At 39.1% G+C, this 22,718-nt stretch overlaps 1 protein-coding gene and 1 long non-coding RNA gene across 4 annotated transcripts in view; one reads left to right on the top strand and one right to left on the bottom strand.

Moving 5' to 3' along the window:
* Positions 1-466, bottom strand: part of LOC134155394 (uncharacterized) — a 52,793-nt gene extending 52,327 nt beyond the window's left edge. The window contains exon 1 of the long non-coding RNA XR_009961538.1: positions 215-466. This is a non-coding gene — a long non-coding RNA (uncharacterized LOC134155394). The remainder of the gene's footprint in view (positions 1-214) is intronic.
* The window catches only part of DSCAM (DS cell adhesion molecule), a 462,951-nt gene that overhangs the window by 289,945 nt on the left and 150,288 nt on the right, over positions 1-22,718 (top strand). For all 3 annotated transcript variants that reach the window (XM_062602537.1, XM_062602538.1, XM_062602539.1), the window contains 4 exons: positions 4,730-5,008; positions 7,105-7,380; positions 9,070-9,366; positions 10,182-10,457. In XM_062602537.1, the coding sequence (XP_062458521.1) occupies positions 4,730-5,008; positions 7,105-7,380; positions 9,070-9,366; positions 10,182-10,457 (1,128 nt within the window). The remainder of the gene's footprint in view (positions 1-4,729; positions 5,009-7,104; positions 7,381-9,069; positions 9,367-10,181; positions 10,458-22,718) is intronic.

Genomic DNA, 22,718 nt, shown 5'->3' with positions numbered 1-22,718 from the left:
ATCTAGTAATTAAGTCTCAGCTTTCCACCCTCTGTTTGAGAGCCCTAAAGGAGGCAGACGTGGGCACGAGGTTTTGCATTAGTAACATACTTCCTGCCCTCCTCCAAGCTGGTGATTGCTGAAGGATCCTGGAGCCCTCTGAACACACAAGTCAATACTTAAACATACTAATGATAAAAAAATCAGTGTGATTGTTCAGGTCAGAATCACTTACCAGGTAGATCCAGGAGATTCTTCATTTGATATCTGTCCCCTGTGAGTAAAACTCTTGTCTCTTCTTTTCCCAGCCGGATGAAGAAGTAGTTTTCTTGAACAATAATCTGCCTGCTTTGGTCTTATAAGGATAGGCAGGGTCCTATCCTTCTAGCTGGCTCCACAATATGGTCTGCTTCCGTATGAAATCATGCTAAGGCTGAGCCAGTGGTAACATAAATAAAATCAGGCTTGTATCTTGGTTACCACAGGAAAATTTCTAGTTATTTCACTGAACAAAAGGGGGAAAATGAAAGCTCTGTCTCCTTTGTAATTCAGGACAAGCAGACAAAAAGATGTGCTCTGTCTGGAGTTTCCTTGTCTATTCTCTGCCACAGACCAAATCAATATAGGAAATTTTACCTATGTGTAATAGTTGGCATTTTTAATTCAATGGGGTTAGTTATTCCCTATAAGAACTATAGTGGGCTCTGATTTCAAGTCCTGTTAGTCTTCTGAACAAATGCAGCAATTGTCATTAGAGCTTGTCTCTTAATATTTCTCTAACATGTTTTCTTTTTTCTTTACTGTATATTTTTAAATAGTCCTTTAAGAACTGAGATCAGAGAATCCATGAACATAGTTGTGAAAGGACTGCTTGCATGAGACCTACGTTTTTGACTTTTACATTTGTAAAATATTTGGAGATGAAATAGTTTGTGGTAGGTATTGATCATAGTCTCTTGGCCACATTTTTAACATTAGTTAAGCTTTGTTATTTTTTTAAAGAGTGAGAAAGGTAACATAGATGTAATAGCAAATACATGTGAATAATTAGTATGCTTATGACCAAAGCAAAGTTCCAAATTTCATTTGGAGTAAGAATATCTCCTTGAAACCATGTGGCCTTCCTAAATAAAATTAAAACTAAGGTTATTAACATGCTACAGACTATTCCTCTAATACCCATTGTGGTGTGCTTTTCCAGAAATAATTTTGTCCACTGGTGAATCCCAGCTCCCAAGAATTTTACCTCTTTAAACCCTCACCCTTCAGAAAATCATGATTTTGATAGCATTTCTTGCTCTGTCCTTCAAAGAAGATCCAAAGTAGAATATTTTAAAATAGTATTTTTCCTCATTTTTTTCTGCTGTTGTCCTTGCTAGTAGTCATTTGCAGCTGGCTGTTAAAGCATAATAAAATAATAATTCAAACGAGTGTGTACTGTGTATTGGAATCGGGTTATGAGACTTCTGCTATTTGCCTCATTGAAGGCGATTGCAAATGAACCCTGGGATTTCTTTTGGTTTCTTTTTTCTTGTTTTTTTTTCTTGGTTTTTTTTTTTTTTTTCTCTTTAACTGAAGTATATAGAGTGTAGGAGCTCTAAATAGGAGTCTGCTCCAGGTACATCCCAAAGAGATGTTTCTACCACCCATTAAGTGTGTAAGTACAGGGTGCAGGAAAGCAGGTCACTGGAATCATATTTTAAGTAACCCTGAATTTATTTTAAATACCTCCTATATAAGAGCCAGCTCAAGGCTTGTCAAGGGCATAGGAAAATCTCAGTTTAGCTGGTCTGCAGATGGAGCACCCACGTTGAGGTGGAGAAAAAGTGAAGCGAAGTGACCTAGGGACTGGTGTGCTGTTCTTTACAGGTAAAAAGGGATCTGTGCTTTCCACAGCATCTCTTGCCATAGCTTCCAGCTCCTAAGGCACAGCCTGCCTGGCTTCCTGGGCTTCTGCCTAGGCAAGGGCGCAGAAGGGCAGCAGCTGATTTGCTTTTGCTACCAGCTTGTTGTCCAAGGTGGTTTTGCACTTTGCTTGGGCCTAGCATTGAAGCATATGCAGTTCTCTGCCACAAACTAGGAAGCTGTCATAATGTGATATTTACTGCCCACTACTTTTCCTTACCATTGCTTTAACTCCTTTCCAGTGGCCCCATCCCGTTTTGAAGTCCATGCAGTACTTTGTATTTTTGTACTTAATGGTTTGCAAATGGGAGCTCATAAATCCATCACAAAATCTTTTGAAGTTAAAAGCATATGGAGACGATACAAAGCTGCTGTGAGTTTTGACTAGGAATGCATAGACAATACCTCTAAAAGTCAGTTCTACTTCTTTATTATTTAATAATTACTTTCAATTGAAGAAATTGATTTCATGTAAGTGTAGCTTTCCTGAAAGCCAGAGCTATAATTTCTTGCATGCTTATGTTTTTTCAGAGTTACTTCCTCAGGCTGCACAGAAGAGCCTATGCACTGAAAACATACATGCCCAATGATCCAGAAGGCAAGAAAGGAGCTGGCTAATCAGTCAAATTGACATTGGCCTTCCCAATGGCGTCCTGGCAGATTGTGCTTTCACTAAGCCAGACATAAACGGCATGACATCTTGATGCCAAATATGGAACTTGAGGCTACTGATGCATGCAAAATCATTTGTTTAACAACTGGCTGACACGTTTCTAATGAGACAAACAGGAAGTTTCTGTAAACTGAATATGGCTGTGATGTCAATGGCTTCACTTTTTACTGGCACCTAGAGAGCAGAAAAGCCTCAGTGGTCATCTTTCATTGAACTTGGCACTTAGGGTTTTATCAAGATATTCACTTTAAAATTTATTTAGCCCATTTGTTTGCCATCACAATTTTAGTTTCTGGATTGATGATAGAACTTGCACAGTGTGTCTAGCTATTTGCTCTCAAGTGTACCCTCCCAGGTGTGACTGCAGTTCATGAAGATGTAGCTAAACTAGATTTAAACTAACTAGGCTCAGGTACTGATCACACATTTGCTTGAGTAGCTTGAATTCAACAATTTAATCTCTTCAGCTTCTAAAAGGAACCTTCTACAACTACCCTGTGTGGAGTACGTGAGCTAGCTAAGTCAAAGACCACTTGAAAATGTCAAAATAGTTACAATTACACCTACAGCCAGGCAACTATGTAGGTATACCCAAAGAGATACGTTTGTCAGATAAAAAGAGTTGATCAGCCTGTGGAATTTCTTTGTGATACAGAAGTCTCAGTAAACTGGGTGTGATGAGAAAATATTTAGATGAATATTTGTTGATTTATTGTTCAGTGCTTATGTTGCAGTAGCTCCAGAATGGGCTTTCATCATACTTTTCATCATGCTGCACAAAACTGTAAACCATGTCAGCTTCTTCCTCCAAAAGTTTTGAAATCTGAAAAGCTGAAATCACAGAGTACATTTCTGGTGGGGTACATGCACCTCTGCTAAGGCATAGACATGGACAGTAAGCACATGACTGGAGACATCCAGTATGGCTTCACTAAGGGCAAATTATGCCTGATAAATTTAGTGGCCTTCTGTAATGGGGTTGCAGTGTTGGTGGATAAGGGAAGTGCAATTAACATCATCTACCTGGACTTGTGTAAAGCATTTGACACTGTCCCACATCACATCCTTATCTCTAAATTGGAGAAACATGGTTTTGACAGATGGACCACTTGGTGGATAAGGAATTGGCTGGATGGTCATACACAAAGAACTGTACTCAATATCTCTATGTTGAAGTGGAGACCAGTGACAAGTGGTGTTTCTCAGGGTTCAGTGTTGTGACTGGTACTGTTCAACATCTTTGTTAGCAACATGGAGAGTGGTATTGAGTGCACCCTCAGCAAGTTTGCCAGTGACACCAAGATGTGTGGTGCGGTTGATGCAGGGGAGGCAAGGGATGTTTACTGTTTGATCTTTACTGCGAGGGTAATGAGGCAGTGGAACAGGTTGCCCAGAGCAGTTATGGATGCTCCATCTCTGGAAGTGTTCAAGACCAGGCTGGATGGAGCTTTGATCAACCTGGTCTAGTGGAAGGTGTCCCTGCCCATGGCAGGGGGATTGGAACCAGATGATCTTTAAGGTCCTTTCCAACCCAAACCATTCAATGATTCTGTGATACACCAGGTGCTACACAAGTGTGTTGGTCTCAGAGCTGTTTTTATGAGTAAGTTGAGTACAGAAACTTGGAGTATTAGGTGGTAAGTTGGTCTTGTCATGTTAATTTCTTTTTCCAGGAAGGAAGAAAAGGTATATCTATCAGTCAGACTGCAGAGAGAAATTCCTGTGTCTTTGCCTGTTTCTCTCCTGGCAAGGGACTATATTGTTCCTTTAATTCAAATCCTTTAGACCACGGAAAAGCACTGAAAACATGTTGGCTTCATTTAGTCAAGTAGTGATGGAATATCAGTAATAATTGTTAAGGTCACGCATTTCTGGCTTTCCATTCCTCTTATAAGGGAGATGAAGGATGACCAGAGAAATGGTTTCCACCTGGAAAAAATCCATCAAGAAACTTTCTAAGTAGTCATGAGGTGCTTCAGTATTACGTGCTGCTGGATCCCAGCCATTATGGCTGAGATATTACTGAATAATTGCTGGGTCATAGTAGCAAACTAATATGAAAAACACTAGGCTAGATAGTAAAAAAATGCAGGAGAGAAAAATACTGGTATATTGCTTAGCAAGTGAAAGAATTTTAAAGCTCCCATTGAAAACTGCTGTTTATTCTTTCAGATCCAGCGAATTCAGCTCCATCTATTCTAGATGGGTTTGACCACCGTAAAGCCATGGCAGGACAGCGAGTGGAGCTGCCTTGCAAAGCATCAGGGCACCCCGCACCAAAGTATCGTTGGCTGAAGGATAATGTTCCCTGGGAGCCTGACAGCAGGTTTCGTCAGACAGTTACAGGTCTGCTGATAGAGAACACACGTCCCTCAGACTCGGGCAACTACGTCTGCGAGGTGTGGAACAACTATGGGACTGCTGAGATGATAGGGCGACTGTATGTAAAACGTAAGTCCTGGAGAGAGTGAAGACCTCAGAGCACTTCTTGTCTGGGTTTGCATCAGAGAAGTTGTTGGCTTGCCTTGCTATATCTCCTGTTTTGTTACTTTATCTAAACAGTGCTTTCTTAAGTTGTGGAGCGACAGAAAGTAGGCTCTGTGGAGATGAGTTAGTTGGACAATTGAGCGATCAGAAGTGCAAAGAGATGCAATTTCTTATGTAACTATATAATTTATCACATGGAGGATATGTAATTTAGAAGCTTGAAGTGGATGCTTAAAAAGAAATTGCAAATGTTCTCATGAATAAAACTGCCAAACTCTCATTGCGATGAGTCATGCTGTTCAGTAATATTGAATACTCATACCTCCCCTCAGTTGAGTATTCATGTGTGAATATTCTGAATGTTTCACAAATTCTACAAAGATAATTATTGCTCAGAAGCACTGCACTGCAAAAGTGTTATTCTTCTATTGTTTAAAAAAAAATATTTCCTAGAATAGAAAAAATGCTTTGTGAACTAACATTTCCACATATACCGCATGACTAGAAAACTGAAAAGGGAGAAGTCTGTGAACAGTTCAGGCCATAAAAATGTCTTCACAAGTAATTTACACATAATGTATTTGGGCAAAATAAAACCAAGATCAAAGATCAGTAGTTCATGAATTATGACAGAGGAGCTTTGCTTGTAAAAGTGTTCATAAAAATTAGTTGAATTCAGTCTGCCTGGTGTAATATAATGTCAGAATTTCCAAAGGCATGATGTAATGGTATTGTTAGTGATACCAAAAATGTCCTCAGTGCCTAGTGCTACGTTTTACCTAGTGACTTTATGGTCAAACAGCCATATTTGCTCTGGGTCATTGTAGAGGAAAGGTCTGTTACATACATATCTGTGAATGACTGAGGCCACTGACCTGTGTCTTTTTCCAAGCCTCTCTTCTGAGTGGGCCACTAAAGATTTATTCCAACTTGTGTGTTATAAAATTTCACTAAAGTATATGAGTTAGCTGAGAAAATTTTTATGTGTAAGTGTGAGTATACTTATGTCTGTATGTGTGTATGCAAGCTGGTAAAAAAAATATGATGGTATGTGTTTAGTATCAAAGATGCTATCAGTGATGATAGTAGTCCCTTATCTTTATAAGGAAGTTTCAGCAATATATACAGAACACGATGTGAGTTCTACATTTACTGTGAGGGTGGTGAGGCACTGGAACAGGTTGGCCGAAGAAGTGGTAAATGCTGCATCCCTGGTAGTGTTCAAGGCCAGGATGGACAGAGCCTGGAGTGACACGGTCTAGTATGAGGTGTTCCTCCCCATGGGCAGGGGGGTTGGAACTAGACAATCATCAGGTCCTTTCCAATCCTAAACATTCTATGATAACTATTAGGTGTCAGGATAAAGACTGCTTTTCTTGCATTTATATTTATGACTTTTTTTCAACATTGTTCATCCTGGGTTTTTTACAATATAAAACCTTACTCCATAAGGGACCTCCACAAAAAAAAAATTCCATGTGGACAGATCTGACAGATATCTACGGGTGTACCTGTGTTAAAATTTTAGCATGAATCTTCCACCCTTAAAAGCTAATGTCCAGACCATTAGCATTTATTGCACTTGTTCACATCAGGGAGTGGTTTTGGAACATGCAAACTTCCTTCCTTTTGCAGGAAGTTAAACCAGATGAGCTTCAGGAATGCACCAGTTCAAAGGTCCACACTGAAATAATGTGCAGTAGTGCCCTACCCTCCCAAAACATGTGCAGTGCCATTGTTAGGCACTCAGCACCAGTGTTATTCATGAAATTTGCTCCTACTGTTCATTTAGGCATGGGATTATGTCTTGTGTTGGGTAGGCTTTTCCTATAGATCTATGTTTTGTATCATCAGTGTTGGTGACAGAAATACTTGTTAGAGCAAACACAGTCTCATCTGTTGTTTGGTTGGGTTGCTTTGGGTTTTTTTTCAGAAGGGTATGGATGTGATTTTTGTTGCCCTTCTTAATTTTGATTTAATTTGTTACTTGCATATAAATGCACGTGTATACTTAATATTTTCTATTTCCCTTTCCTGCTTATTTTGATCTAAATCCTCAGAACCACTAAAAGCCACAATCAGCCCACGGAAAGTAAAAAGCAGCGTTGGCAGTCAAGTGTCCTTGTCCTGCAGTGTGACGGGAACTGAGGACCAGGAGCTCTCCTGGTATCGTAATGGTGAAATCATCAACCCTGGTAACAATGTCCGGATCACTGGCATCAATCGAGAGAACCTTATTATGGATGGCATGGCCAAGAGTGATGGTGGAGCTTACCAGTGTTTTGTGCGCAAGGACAAGATGTCTGCTCAAGACTATGTTCAGGTGGTACTAGAAGGTCAGTCACTACCTGTTTAGTGATTCTGTTCTCCATAATACTATATGTGTTGTCTTTGGTGCCATCATTGTATCGTGAGGGATAATGAATACTGAACAAGAGAAAAGGGTACTCATGAACTGTCAGTGGGATTTATTATGCCCCACTCTGAGTAAAGGCTTGTAGAATGAAAAAAAAATAATTAAAAAAAAAAAAACCAAACCAAAAAAAAACAAAAAAAACTCTGAAGCAGTCTTTCCAGTCAATATTTTATTGTTTTAGGAGCAGAGGGAGTGGGTAGTGTGATACTGACTTCTTACCTTAGTTTTTCAGCAGGACACAACTCCAAAGATCATCTGGGCATGGCTTTTCTGGTTGGGTGTTTAGGCTAAAGGTTTAGAGATAACCTTAACTACCTGACACAATGTTCTACATGATAATTAAATGAGGAAAGTTATCAACTTATATAGAGTCATCTCACTAATGAGGCTGTAGTACAAACATGGCATAGACACTATTTTTAGAGTCTTTATAGAAAAATAAAAGATTACCTTCCTGGAATGAGTTACCTCGGCAACCATCTCCTGTGACTAAGAAAGGCTAAAGAGCATATTGATAATCTATCATGATGTCGAGAGAATGCAGGCTATCACAGAGCAACAGCAGGAAAGATTTTAAGGACACTAGGGTCTCACTGGGAAAATAATGCATGCTTTCATCTCCAATAAAAGCCTGTCACTTGAATTTAAAAAAGAAAAGAGGAGGAGGGGTTGGCAGAGGCACATAGTGTGATGCTCACAGATTTATTGGTGCTGGGTCAGATTTCTTTCAGGACAAAAAGCTTTTATTTTTGTTGCTGTTTTGTTTTCTGAGGTCTGACAATATCTAATACACAGAGAATGTCAGAACTCTTTAATATTATCCCAAGAAACTCTCCAAATAGATGGATATTTAATCCTGCTCCCTACTTACAATCTTAAAGTTTCTGTCTCCATCCACTCTTACTATTCATTTGCTCTGATAGAGGCTGAGTAAATTGTGCCACAGATTGCAAGAGAAAGCATTTGAATGCTACCATTTCAGAAGAATATTTTTCTGTATCGCAAAATGACCACAGAAAGGAATTGGCATCACTGCTGTTACTGGCTATCTGTATTCAGAAAAGCTTAATTTAATACTTTTCTAAATGGGTTATTGCTGTGGGTCATGACTAAACTGTCAGCTGTATTGGCACAGCTGTGTGAAATTAGCCTGTGCAGGTTATGCCTGGCTCTTGCCAACAGGATTCATTCTAACTTTCCAAGGAGCTGAAAACTACCAGGAGAAGGAAAATTCAAAATGTGTGGAGATTTTGCTGTATGTCTTTTGTGATGCACTGTGTATGGCTTTAACACTTCTCTGCAAGAACCAGGCAGTTCATATAGCTGTACAGAGTCCTGGCCCATCTATTCAAATGCCTTTCCTGCAGCAGAGTCAATACCATGTTTCCCAGAGGATGAAAAAGAAACCTGCAGTAAGCAAAGGATCACTTTAAGTACTTTACTACCAAAATTTATTTTCCTCTCTCAATAATTACAATTATATCCTGTAACACAATTCTTTGCGTCACTGATAAAAAAAATATCTTGGCTCATGTGATTGGGTCCAGGATAGAAGGAACAACCTTTATACCATGTAACTATTATTCTTCTGCTTTCTTTCCCTTGGCAGATGGAACTCCCAAAATCATTTCTGCCTTTAGTGAGAAAGTGGTGAGTCCAGGAGAGCCAGTCTCCCTTATGTGCAACGTGAAGGGGACTCCTCTGCCTACAATCACTTGGACACTGGATGAAGATCCAATTGTGAAGGATGGCAGTCATCGTATCAGCCAGATTATCACCTCCGAAGGCAATGTGGTCAGTTACCTGAATATCTCTAACACTCAGGTCCGAGATGGTGGAGTTTATCGCTGTACTGCCAACAACTCTGCTGGAGTCGTCCTGTACCAGGCTCGAATAAACGTAAGAGGTGCTTGTCAAATCAGCTCCTCAAAAAAACACACATAACTCATTGTAGTGAAGAAGAAGGCTATTGCATGTGATGAAATGAGTCTTGGAATGCCAAAACCAACTTATTGTTTTTCCTCTCCTTTTCTTCCTCTCTCTCTTTTCTCACCCTGCCTCTCCAGCCCCATCTAGAAAGTGTATGGTATGGTTAAATGTTGGAAGAACCCTTTGGCTTGTGTTATATAGTCTATTTTTCCTATACTCATCTCTATTAGTTCACAATATCTTTACTTTAGTCCTGCTGTGCATGTTTGTTGGTTTTTTCTTTCCTCCTTTACTTGTCCAAAATTCATTGTAATTATTCATGTATACAGTACTTTAGCTTGCATTTCTAGCTCTACATGACATAATATCCATCCTCATGGTATTATACTTTCTATATGTCCAAAAGAAAAAAGCTAACTTTGTCAGTGTTCTCATGTGTAACAGGATTCTAGCTTTGTATCAGGTTTACTATGTCACATTAATTAAATCATATTCAGCCTTTTAATTTTTAATGTAGCAAAGATTTTATCAGGCAAGTGTTGGATAATGCAAACATATATCCCCACATAATTAGTATGTATGCTGCAGGGTGAGAAAAAGTAGAGCATACAAAGATTAAGGAAATGGCTTAAGTAGCTCTTAAACAGAAAAACTGTCAAATGTTAATAAGTGTCATGCAAGCCACATCTGTAAATGTCATTAACATTTGTATATTCAGAAAAATTATATGCATGTTTCCTCAAGCAAATGTGCCTTTAAATTGTTTTCAAGAATTTCTTTTTACCTTTTTAGGGCCAGCGAGCATTCGACCAATGAAGAACATCACAGCAATAGCTGGACGGGACACCTACATCCACTGCCGTGTGATTGGCTACCCATATTACTCCATCAAGTGGTACAAGAACTCGAACCTGCTACCATTTAACCATCGCCAAGTGGCATTTGAGAACAATGGGACACTGAAGCTTTCAGATGTGCAGAAAGAAGTAGATGAGGGTGAATACACGTGCAATGTCCTCGTTCAACCCCAGCTTTCCACCAGCCAGAGCGTGCATGTGACAGTAAAAGGTGAGGTTAACTCGGGAAAACTGGATCCAAGCTAATGGCTGTGTCTGTTATAGAATACAGAATTGCACACATAGGATTTTCCTGAGAGATAATGAGGACTTCAGAATGTTAATCCAGATTTGTGTTTATTTTTAATGATGACATAGATGCTAATCAGTCACTATGTCTTGTTCTTCCTTGACTTTTACCCTCCTTCATTCAGCTAGCAGCAGGAGTCTTACAAAAGCAAGATTTTTTTGAACTGTAACAATTAAGTGTCCTGGGTTCAGCAGTAGCAGTCATTTTTCCCCTTCTTGGTAGCTGGTGCAGTGCAATGTTTTGACTTTCAGCTCGGGAACAGAGCTGATAACAAGCGATGTTTTGGTTTGGCCAAGGACTTTGTGAGCCTCATGCTCTGCCAGGGAGGAGGGGAAGCCGGGAGGAAGCAGAGACAGGACACCTGACCCAAACTGACCAAAGAGGTATTCCATACCACAGCACGTCATGCCCAGGATGTAACTGGGAGTGAGCCGGAAGGGCTGAGAGACTGCAGGGTTGGAGGAGGTATCGGTCAGAGCTTGGTCGGGCTGGGGGGGCGAGTTATCGGTTGGCTGGTGGTGAGATGTTGTATTCTCTTCCCTTGTTATTTCCTTTATCATTATTATCATTGGTGGTAGCAGTAGTGATTTGTGTTATACCTTAGTTACTAAACTGTTCTTATCTCAACCCGTGGGAGTTGCATTCTTTTCGGCAGGGGGAGGGCAAGAAAGGGGGGGAAGTGAGCGAACGAGTTACCTGACTGGGTTTAAACCATTACATTAAGTCAGTAGATTAATGGTTTGCCACCAAATTTTGACTGGTGACTGTTTCTCTGCTGGATGACAAAATTCACATTTTCATTAGCAGGTGACTTTCCAGCTCTCAAAAAATGAGAATTTTAATGTCTGTGTTTCTGTCAATAAGCAGAGACAGGAACAAAAAACATTAACCTTGCTTTCTTCTTATTAAATGTGCTCTTCTGAGTGTTCTTGATGCTTAGAAAGCTAGCAGTGTAAAGAAAAATGACTTGAAATTCTAATAGGATACTTAAAATCTATTCAAATAGTCCCAAACAAGGATGTTCAGATGGCCCTGAACATTTCAGCAATAGATGAGAATAGGAATTTTTTAGCATTGTGTTCTATTGACAATGTTCAGACTTATTCACAAGGACATAAAAGACAGGAAAGCTGATTGCATTAGCACCTAGTTTTGAGCAATGGGGCCACTAAGTAGTGTACTTCCTGTAAGCCTATAGGAAGAATTAAGGTATAATTTCAGTGTTCCTGAAATTCTTAGAAACTTTTCCTGGGCTTTTGGGGAGGAGAGGAGATGAGAGAAGGAAGGTTGATTCCTGTATTAGTTCTCAGATAAGATACAGGGAACAGTAAGGTAAAATGACTTTGCTACAGACATATGATCTTTTAACTTCTTCTTCTGTTCTGTTTAGTCCTTGTTTTCAGTCTGGAGTGATGTAACTGCTAATTATTTCAAGAGGTTAGGGGATTAGCTTTAAGCCACTAGCAATTTGGACTCTGAAAAACATGATATTTCACACACCTGAGACCACCAGGTCACTGATCACATGCAGTGACGTAAAGTGCTAATGTCACCATTTTTTTTCATGTATGTTTGATATTACAGCCATATTGCAGATTTCTTGATACAGTTTAGGAACTGAATAACAAATTAGTAATTATATGGTTGCTGCACTAACAGTTTGCCATGGTAAATCTGTCTCTTAAATGATACTGTTCTTCAAATGACTATTGAAAATTAATGTAGCATACAAAAGCAACAACAGAAAACCAAAACCAACAACCAAACACAAAAAAAAACCAAACCAAAACCCACAAAAAATCCCTTAAACCAAACCAAAACAAAAAGCCCATCAAAACACAGAACAGAAAACAGCTTATTATTACAGCTCAGGCATTTAGATCAAAACATTGCTAGTCACCAAGATTGCTAGCTGAGACCTCAGGTGCAATACTGGTTTTAATTCCATTAGGTTGCAATTTCAGACTTGACAATTCCTCCCCAGAAAGTAGATTGTCATCTCTTATCAATTTTGATTCCTTGAAAGTATTCTTTATATTTCTGGATATTCAGCTGGCAGGACAATGGTCTTGGCTGGTCAGAAATCTCAGAGTGACAGAATATGCCCTAAATAACTTCCATAAACATGTGGCACATTTGGAGACGGCCAGTGAGCTGACCTGCTGCTGCAACTGGGGTGCTGCCCCATCCTGCTCCATAAGGCAGATGTGTTGGAGCTGTGCAAGTTGTAGTATGAAAAGCAGTTCATGACATGCACAATAAATGTCTCAGTGTGGCTTTTATCTGTTGATCTGGAGTGTCCAAAGTTGGCTTCAAAGTGCTCCAGCTAGTTCATCGTGCCCTGGCCTTGACAAGACACTGTTATTTAAAAAAAGGTTAATAGCCTATCCTCATATGCTAAGTCTGAAATGTCAAAGGTGAGCTTTGTATGTCGGACCTGAACAATTCTCAAGGTTCTGCTGTTGTAGCTGGAGGTCAGCATTGCCATAGTGTTTCTTCACATGGTTATGTATTGTTTTCTTCCATAACTACATAGTGATTTTTATCTAACATATTGATGGAGAGTCAAAAGTGGCATGAAGGTTTAAACTATTATTATTGCTTGCATTGCCTTTTGTTTTATAGATTCTGAAGTTAATGCGATGCGTTTTCAGACATTTATATCTGATTCCAAGAAATATGAAATATGGCCCAGCTTGCATACTAGAGGTTAAAAAATGTACTCTGTAATATAACATTGTAAGGGAAGTTAATATCAGACCCAAATAACCTTGTTTATAGTTCAGCTTCTCATACCATTGATATACATATTTCTTCTCCAGAGAATGAGGGAGAATTATTGCCCATCTTCAACGTCATAGGTCCTTTGGTTTGTTCTCACTTCTGCTACAAGTTTCTGGATGACCTCAAATCAGTCATCTGAAGAGTGATTCATAATAGAGAATATCTAATGAGCTGTTATTTGGAATTTTGTTTCCTCCACATTCTGTTCTGAAGACATAATTATGAATTTCCTCATGAAATTTTGAGATGATAATCTCTGCGATATCAAAGTGGTTTAGAAACAATGCATTCTTTCCAAAACCCAATTGGGTGTTCAGGAGTATTTTGGCAAATGGCAATGAAGCACAAACTGAACTTAAAAGTATCCACAAATTTTTGTACATTCACTTTCAGAAGCCTACAGCTTGATTTATTCAGTTCATCTGCTGTTATATAGGATCCACATGTTAAAAGCTGAAGTCTCATTGAAATAAAGTTGCTTCTGAGAGTTGTTTTCCCTTCTTCAGATCAGTCACATCACCCAGCTTAGAAATCCCCTAGGACAGGCAGATTTAAGTAATAAGCATTATCTGAGAGATCTGTGTCAAAGGTGAATACAGAATTTGGCTCTACAGGTGTCCTAGCTTTGTCTGGGTGAGAGTTAATTTACTTCCTAGTAGCTGGTGCAGCCCTGTGTTTTGGCTTTAGTTTGAGAATAATGCTGATAACACACCAATGCTTTAGTTCTTGCTAAGTAACACCCTGATCTGATCAAGGACTTTTTAGTCTCTCATGCTCTGCCAGTGAGGAGGGGCACAAGAAGCCAGAAGGGAGCAGAGACAGGATGTCTGACCCAGAGTAGCCAAAGGGGTATTCCATACCACAGCACGTCATGCAGAGTATATTAACTGAGGAGTTACTTAGAAGGGACTGATCACTGCTTGGGTCAGGCTGGGTATCAGGCAGCAGGTGGTGATCAATTGTACCATGCATCACTTGTGTTTATTGTTTTTTTGTTTTGTTTTTTAACTTTTCCCCTTGAATTTTATACCTCTCTGTTATTCTCCTTAGTAGTAGTAGTAGTAGGACGAGTACTGTTATATTTTATTTTTATTTCAATTATTAAACTGTTCTTATCTCAACCCTCGAGCTTTACATTCTTTTGATTTTCCTCCCCATCCTACCTGGGGAGAGAAAAAGAGGGGTGTGAGTGAACGGCTGCATGATACTGAGTTACTGGCTGGCTTTAGACCATGACAACAGGGCACCATTTATCTGCATTATGCATAGAACTGGTCTTTCTTGTCTGCAGTCCTCTGCGGTGTTTGCTGGTTACATTTCTAACTCTCCAGTACATGAAGCATCCTCATTCTGTCTTGAACGAGAGCTTGCTAAAAGCAGCATCTACACAAAGATATGCAACAACATGAGCATGTAATCAAATACGAGAGGGCTGCCCATTCTCTACAGTATTTTGAGATTTACAAACAGCCAAATTAAAGCAAAGATTTTGAACATCTTCAAGGACATTCTTTGGAGATCACTGTAAGATCTCCAATAAGAGCATAAAGTTTCTTAACAATAACTTCAAAATGAAATCCTGGCTGCCAGAGAACCCAAGAGTGGATTGTATAGAGCCTTGCTGTGCAGCTTCCTACCTGGCAGGCCACCAGGAAGCCAAAAGCCAAAAGCTGGGTACTTACATACTATTCAACCTTAGGCTAGCTACTTCTTTGCATTGCTGATCAGAAGAATCAGTTAGACACCACATGAAAACAGTTGTCCCATTTTTTAGGAATAACTGGTGCCCTTGTCTGCATTGCCACCTACCCCACAGGTCTGTGGACTCCAAATAACTGTCCCACGGAAATGTGCCACCTGCCCATCATAGCTGTCCTTTGTCTCTGTCCCAAAATCTGAATCTTGAAAACTAGCAGTCCCATAAACTGGCTACTGGGAGCTGACTGGATAAGCTGGCAGGAAAATATGCAGATTTCTGCTTGGCAGACATAGCTGGTTGGAATTGTGCCTGAGTCCTAATGGAGCTTTTTGGAAATCAAGCCATCTTGGCATCATTTTTTATATTTGGATAAATGAATTGGTCAGTTCTGAGTTCTTACAGAAAGCCATGCAAACTACGTACCCTGTAATGCATACTTATTGGGGGGAAGGCTACAACTGTTCTTGCATATTTAATTTCTAGTATTTTACACCTGTTGACCATTTCCCTTTGCAACTGCAATAATATCCTTTCAAGATTTTTGCTTTGGCCTTGAAGTAATCACCAAGATTAGCCTTGCTAAGGATACTGCATTGGTACTTGCCAAGAACAGAATTATTCTTAACAGCACTAGCTTCTTACTCTGCATTTTACCCAGCTCTACTGGTTTGCCAGTGGGGTTCATATATATCTGTGAGCATCAGAGGAGTATTGAAGTTGCGCATCCTAAGAATAGCCTGCAGCAGATGTAGGGTTTTGTGTTCATTCTTTCTAAGTATGACCTGTCTTCCTCAGTCTGCTCCAGCTTATCCTTGCCCAAGTCCTGGCTTTTCTGCTCTAGGTTCCAGAATGAATCTGTCCTCTGTGTCTTTCCCATATCAGTCCTCATTTTCTCAGAGCCTCGTTCTCATGACTCAAAACTAGTCTTTCCCTTCAGAGGTCCCAGCTCTCCTCCCAGTCTCCAGTTACAGTGCTCTCTGCTGGTCTTCACTTTCTCCATCTGCACCAGGCCTGTCTCTCCTTCATGTGGGTCTTCGTTCACTGTCAGTGCTGTACCTTACCCCACTGCTTCTTTTTCCCAGTCTTGCATCTCCAGCCAGTTTCCCAATTGCACTCTTTCGACCTCCATCACCTCCGCAATCCCACCACAAGACTGTTTCCAACTTCTGACTTCCCTTTTTTTAGGGAATTCAGTTTTATAATTCCTTCTTGTTATCCTGAACACTGCTTGCTATCCATCACTTGCTGCTACAGTCTACGTGCCCAGAAATGCAGGCTGGTTGTCTGCTCTGGTCCCTTGGCCCACACATCACATTTCTCTTTGCATTGAAATAACCTTTTTCATGCTTTCTCAGCCCGGCACAGGTGGTCATATGAGAACTAGAGAGACAAATCTGTCTGCTCTGATTTCTGACATCCCACCAGCCTGCATCTGCCCCACATGGCTTGAACAGACTCATCTGCTGAGAGTAGTCATAGGATGTGTTCAGTGCTGTTGGAACCCTGGGAGCTCTTAGCTATTAGTCACTGGCAAATATCTTCTCCGGAGAGCTATTATTTACTTGGTTTTGCTTAGACTGAAAAATTTAGGCATGCTTGTGAAGACTTTTCATAGGAACAGCAAGAATGCTGAACTTGAAATCCATCCTGCTAACCATGGGGCAGGTTAGACTTCTCAAGATTCTCACAATGCCTTTTGTTTTTTCTTTTTTGTTTCTTTTTTTATTTGTTTGATAAATATGTACTGCATCCCTATTTTTCCACCCTTCCCCCTTTTTCTTGATATGGCCAAACAATTGTAACTGAATTTTTCCAGCTGAAATGACTCAGCCTGAGGCTGGCACCTGGCCTGGAAAAATATTGTCCAAAGAGAAGTCAAACTGCAAGCAAGTGAAAATAGTCTTATAATGAGAAGTGTTGGTAAACAAAGAAAAAATTATATTACACTCCCCATCTGTAAGTTTCAGATTTCTGTTGAAAAAAAAACCTTCAAGTGGCAAGATGGTATAATAATAATAGCAGCATCCCTTCTACAGCATTTTAATATATCTCAAAGCATTTTAAAAACAGGAGTGAGTTATTATTTCAGGGGAGTTTTATTATGTAATTTATAGTAATAGTTTTCTCAGCTACAGTAAAAGCTATCAGTAGTAAGTGATGATTTTCTTTTCATCAGTCTCATGGGATAGACTTCTCATGTAAACAGCCTGCTGCTATTCACACTTCTCCAACAGAAACTAATTGAAAAAGAAGCCCCTGAGAGGGAAGGGTGCAGCATCATTAAAATAAAAAGTGCAGTGTTTAAAAGGACTGTTTCTGATCTTGTAAAGCTTATATGTATCATTTGGTTTAGAAGGCTTCTTATTGCCTTATACCAAAGTGATAACACTTCACCTGTTGTGAACCACATAAAAGAATTGTACCAGCCTGTTTTTTTTAAGAAAACAGGCAAATCAAACAGGAGCTACTTCCAAATAATTTCATGTTGCAACTATTTGAATAGGTTCTCCTTGTTTTTCCTAGGAATTATCTAGCTTTTTCTAATAGCTAAAATGTTATTAGCAGATTTGCATGGCAGATCAGTTCATGGAGGGCTGGATTATATAATGAAAAATATGCAGAAATAAAAGGGAAAAACCATCAGGGTAAATCTTTCAAGAGCTCTTAGGCCCATGGTGCATGCTATCATCAAACAAATTGCTAATCGTTTCATTCTTCAGTCTATGGCATGGATTATGGCAAGTTTGAATTCAGTTTCTTGCATGTATCTAAGACATTCAGTCCTACTAACTGAACCTTTCAAATAATTTGAGTCAGAAAAAGCTTATGGCCTTCATGTCCTTCAGGTAATTCTTTCTTTATGTCCGTTTTTGCCTTTCACTCTTTTGCAATATCTTTTTTGGATTCCTCCAAGCTTGTTACAACTTCTTCAAGAAGAAATACTCAGATGTCTCAAAGTGACTGGAGCTGTCATATGCAGAAATCACGCAAGGGCCATGTGGTGAGAATGGATGTGAATGTGCAGTTGTGCAAGCGATCCGGCAAAAATCCACCTAACAGTCATTCTCAGGTTACATAATGGGCATGAGGACTTGTTGCAGGGAGCAAGCAGTGGCAGCAGTCTGATTTAAAAAAACATGCACTTTGATAGTGATATCTCAAAATTGAGACCCCTAGCATTTATCTCATAGAAGTACCTGAAGAAAAGACTAAACTAGTCTGATATTCAACATGTAAGACTTGACAGCTCTGTGTGTACTTTTGCCATACAACAACTCAAGATTAACCTTAAAATAAAATAGCTAATTTGCTTTCTTCAAAAGTTCACAAATGTCATGTGGATGCTGCAGCCAATTGTCTTATTTTGTAGCAGTGCAATTCTAATATACCATACTCCTAAGGACTTCATCTCTGACATTGCAGAAAATGTTCACCCAAAAATGTATGCTAAAGTTGTTTCATTATTATCCTAGTCTTCATGATGAGGAATTAGCATGCGCAAATATAAAACCTTTCACTTAAATCTAAAATAAAGCTCACTAGCTTTGCACATAGTCTTGTATCTTTCAAACACGATTAAAGTTGGTGTATGAATGTGTTTATGAATTACATAAGCAATGTGAAATGAGCCTTAATACTTGAATAAGACCCTAAGCTAAGTAGTTCAAGAGTATATGTATATTATCTTTGGGTTTATCAAAAGCTAGTCCTCTTTCCTCTCTTACAGTGCAGCTTTATTTACTTTAGTTTTAGAAGAAGGTATGTTCTTGCTCTTTATATATTTTGCCAATTATATTTTGAATACTTATATTTTTTTACAGTTGCTCTTAAATTTTTAGGCACTTTACTGCATCAAGTTAGTATGAGCTATTAGCACTGCATGTATAAGTACATACAGTAAGCATATATGCAAAGTGCATATCTGTGCACATGATACTTCAGGTCTGAAGTATGCTGCCCTAATTACAAATCAACGTGTATAATACATAGCATGCAAAAATAAAAAAGAAAAAAGTATCAACCATGTGGAAATGGAAGTGTGATATAAAATCAGCCTCTTATGTACAGTCCTAGGATGAAGGTAAAAGGGAAGCTAGTGTGAACCAGTCAAAATACAGGAATGATTTTCAGGGAAAGAGATCATTGTGGTCATTAGCTGCAGTGATTTAGCTGATTTAAACTTTTCACAGTGTTACTTGAGGATCACATTCCAAAAGCACAATAAAAGTAATTGGTAAGTTCTTCTGGCTACATAGCCTACACATGAGGCTTTTTAGCAGGTGGCACTTTAACAATGAAGGTAATTGCTTGTTGTGTCAATATACTCTTGCAGCTGCTAACATCAAATCAAGGTTTCCTCCTTTAAAAGATAGGAAATGCATCCCCTTGGGCAGGGAACTGAGCTTTCCACCATCCTAGGTTTGCAGGATGTTTCATATGATAAGGGCATGCACTTTTCCGCTCTCAATGGAGGCTGAAAGGAAGTGGTTTGATAGATGGATGAGGTATAACATAAAAGCACTTTTAGTTTCTATACAACATTTTGCATCCTCCCTTATTTTGAAGGAGCTCCCATAATGGTATTAGGGAGCCTGTGAACTAACAGTGTTGCATTGCAGGAAAAGGGAGGGAGGGTAAATGTGAAGGATGAAGTCTCTCTCATAAGCTCCCCTGAGAAATTCATACCACAGCATTTGCTCTGCCACATTTGGAAACATTCCTGATAAAAAAAACACAGTTTGTTGTGGTAAGATCTTGAATATTTGAATACAGGGTTAATTTTGGTAACTATGGAACCTACAAGTAGAGGGAAATGTAGTGCAAAGCAGGAGCATTGCAGGAATTAATTTGGTTTGGCTTTTTGGTTTGGTTTGGGTTTTTTTCAGGGCATACACCTAGGCCCAAATAATATGACAGTATTCCTTCTTTTAAGACAGGATATATAAGTATAAAACAAGGGAGTGGGGTATGAGGTTCATCTCAGTAAATGCTTTTTGCTGAATGACGTGCCCTATCAATAAGGCTCAATACATAGAAGAAAGAAGCAGAAAAATCCAGTGCTTCAGTGACTGTACAATTGCTCAGACCATCACCCACAAAGGGATGGGGTGGTTTAGGTGAAACAGTTGATATTTGAAAAAACTCACAAATGACTAGAGTGTGGCTAGGGTTTGTGCAGAGACAGAATAGTTTTGGCTTTTGAGCTCCAAGAGTGCGAAATCAAGGGGTTAAGGGCTGCCTTAAGAGGCTACATAGTTTGACGATTATTACTATGCATCAGCCAATTGGCCAATGTGGTAAGTATTCATTGCCAAAGGGATTTTATACTATGGGCAACAGTGTTGTTGCAAGAAAATCCATTAGGGAACCATTTATAATGATAAAGCAGAGGACAACTTTCATTCTACTATGCAGAGCCACGGGAGAGGAATACCAGATTTATGATGCTGCTGCAGGAGACAGGCTATCTGCAGGAAACACTGTTTTAGTGAGTCTTTTCAGCAGTTTCCAGCACAACTCCCATGGAATGGAGGGCAAGAAATTAAGGATGTTCCCCTGCTAATGGAGAGCAGTGTGGAAGCTCTCCTTGCCCTCCTTTACAGTAATCTCCCAGTGGTACAGAAGACCTTGCTAGGGCACAAAACCATAATTTAAATCTTTCTGCGTTAGCACTAATGAGGCTGGCCCATGATCCTCTTCTTAAATAGACACTTAATTCAAGCACTCATCAATAAAGCAGTCCCAAGACATCGCACTTCACTGCATGAAGCAGAGATTTTTCAATCTTCTTCCTGTTGTGGGTAGAGGAAGAAATATTCCTTATATGTACATAAGCATACATACACAGACAGCCCTCTCTATATACAGTTAACATGTAACGCCTTATATAAAAAAGGGCAGAATTTAACAAAAAAAAAAAAAAGAAGCTTTGAAGTATGATCAAAGTAGAGCTACGTATAGGGAAGGAAAATACTTCAACACACCTTGAGTATTTTAAACACATTTTTAAATACATCTGTCCTACTGTAACTTTTCTCTCTGAGTTAAAGGAGTATACAGCCCCCCTATGTTTTTAACGCTGCTTGGCCATGAAACAGCTTTAGTTTAAAAAAAAAAAGAAAAAAAATAAACCACATGCTACTTAACCAAGCTTGATTTTTTTTCCTGTCATGGATATATATCAACTTTTTACAGCAGAGATATATAGACTGACATATATATTTATGCCAACATCAGTATTTCAAAAATTATTTGCCTGATGTCAGGTATGCTTTAGTTTATGTTTTTAATAAGTGATTTTTTTGTGATTGTTTCATTCTTTACACTGGCAGGAAGAAAATTTATCTGCTATGTTAGGTCACCAGTAACTGCTTTTATCAGACAAAACTGGTAAATACTGTGGCTGAAAAACATTCAATACTTCAAAGTTAACAGTAGACTATTTACTTTTTTTAAGTACTAATTTTAAAGTACAAGCTGTTTTTAAAAATAAGCTACTTGTCAGGACTGCAAGCTGCTGTAGGTTGAATATGCATTATATTTTGAAGCAGAAATAAATGTTGGTTTCCTCTGTATCTTAAAAACCTGATTAGAAGGAAAATGTGCTTTCGATAACTATTTTAACCAATTTCTGAAATGCTCTGCAGGCTGCTTCTTAAATTTTAGCGTTGGTAAATGCAGCCTTGCAAGTCAATATTTGCTGAAAAATACTTCAACGTGATCTAACGATCTTGCTCCTTGTTTTCTGCATCAGGGAGATGGAGAGTGAAAATGTACATAATAATCCTTCAGATATATGTTGTCTGACTTTTTATACCATTTGACCATGAAAGATTGGTTCAAATTTATTACACATTCAGCAGAAAATACAGAAGCAATTTCCCACCCTGTTGGGAATTTTAGCATATCTTTCAGTAACGATGTCTGAGATTAAGAAAAGCGTTTGGGCAGAAATGTGCTAGCCAATACAGTAAGGGGGGCACTTGGCATTGGGCAGATATTTACAGTCATCAAGGAAAAAGGTTATGTCAAAGCCTTTTGACAGTCTTATTCTAAAAATTTCATATTCCCACTTATAAATTGCTTGTCAATAAATGCTAAGAGAAATTTGGCCTCTTCCTGGGGATGTACAAAGAATCTGAAATATCTCATGTGAATGCGTTAGCTGTGCTAAGGTACTTAGAAGAGGCAGGCAGACATTTTGCTTCACTTCCTAACACTAGGTCCCCAAGTGAAAAAGCAGTTAATTTCCAGTGCTCAAAGTTCAAATAAACACACTAATTTATGCAGTGTTTCCTTTCTTCTGTATGCCTGATCTACCAGATTTTCCAAACAACAGGTTTTAGCGATTTGAGAGATGGCAGTCAGGAAAAGGTGTTACAGTATGTGAGAAAAATTGATTGCAGTGGCACTTCTCACAGCCACAGACAGCAAGCTGCTCTCAGAAGTCAACAGAAGCCTATAAGGATGACTTGTGGTACCCTATGCCTGATGTTACCTCTCTGCGACAGCTGCACATGGTCATAACTGCTTCTCATCAAATGGCATCATGGTTATGCTGGAAACAGTGGAGTTAATGTCTGATTCGTGTCATTCATCTCTTGCACCTTGATGTACGCACGATTTGAACATGCCTTTGAACAATGCCTTAATCCTTCAGGGGGTTGGTATCATTTCCTTAGTGATAAACTTTCTTACTC

Source organism: Pezoporus occidentalis, unplaced genomic scaffold (genome assembly GCF_034315485.1).
Source record: "Pezoporus occidentalis ecotype Australia unplaced genomic scaffold, CSIRO_AGI_Poc_V1 ctg77, whole genome shotgun sequence".
NCBI lineage: Eukaryota > Metazoa > Chordata > Aves > Psittaciformes > Psittacidae > Pezoporus > Pezoporus occidentalis.
This window is presented reverse-complemented; position numbering and strand designations above follow the sequence as displayed.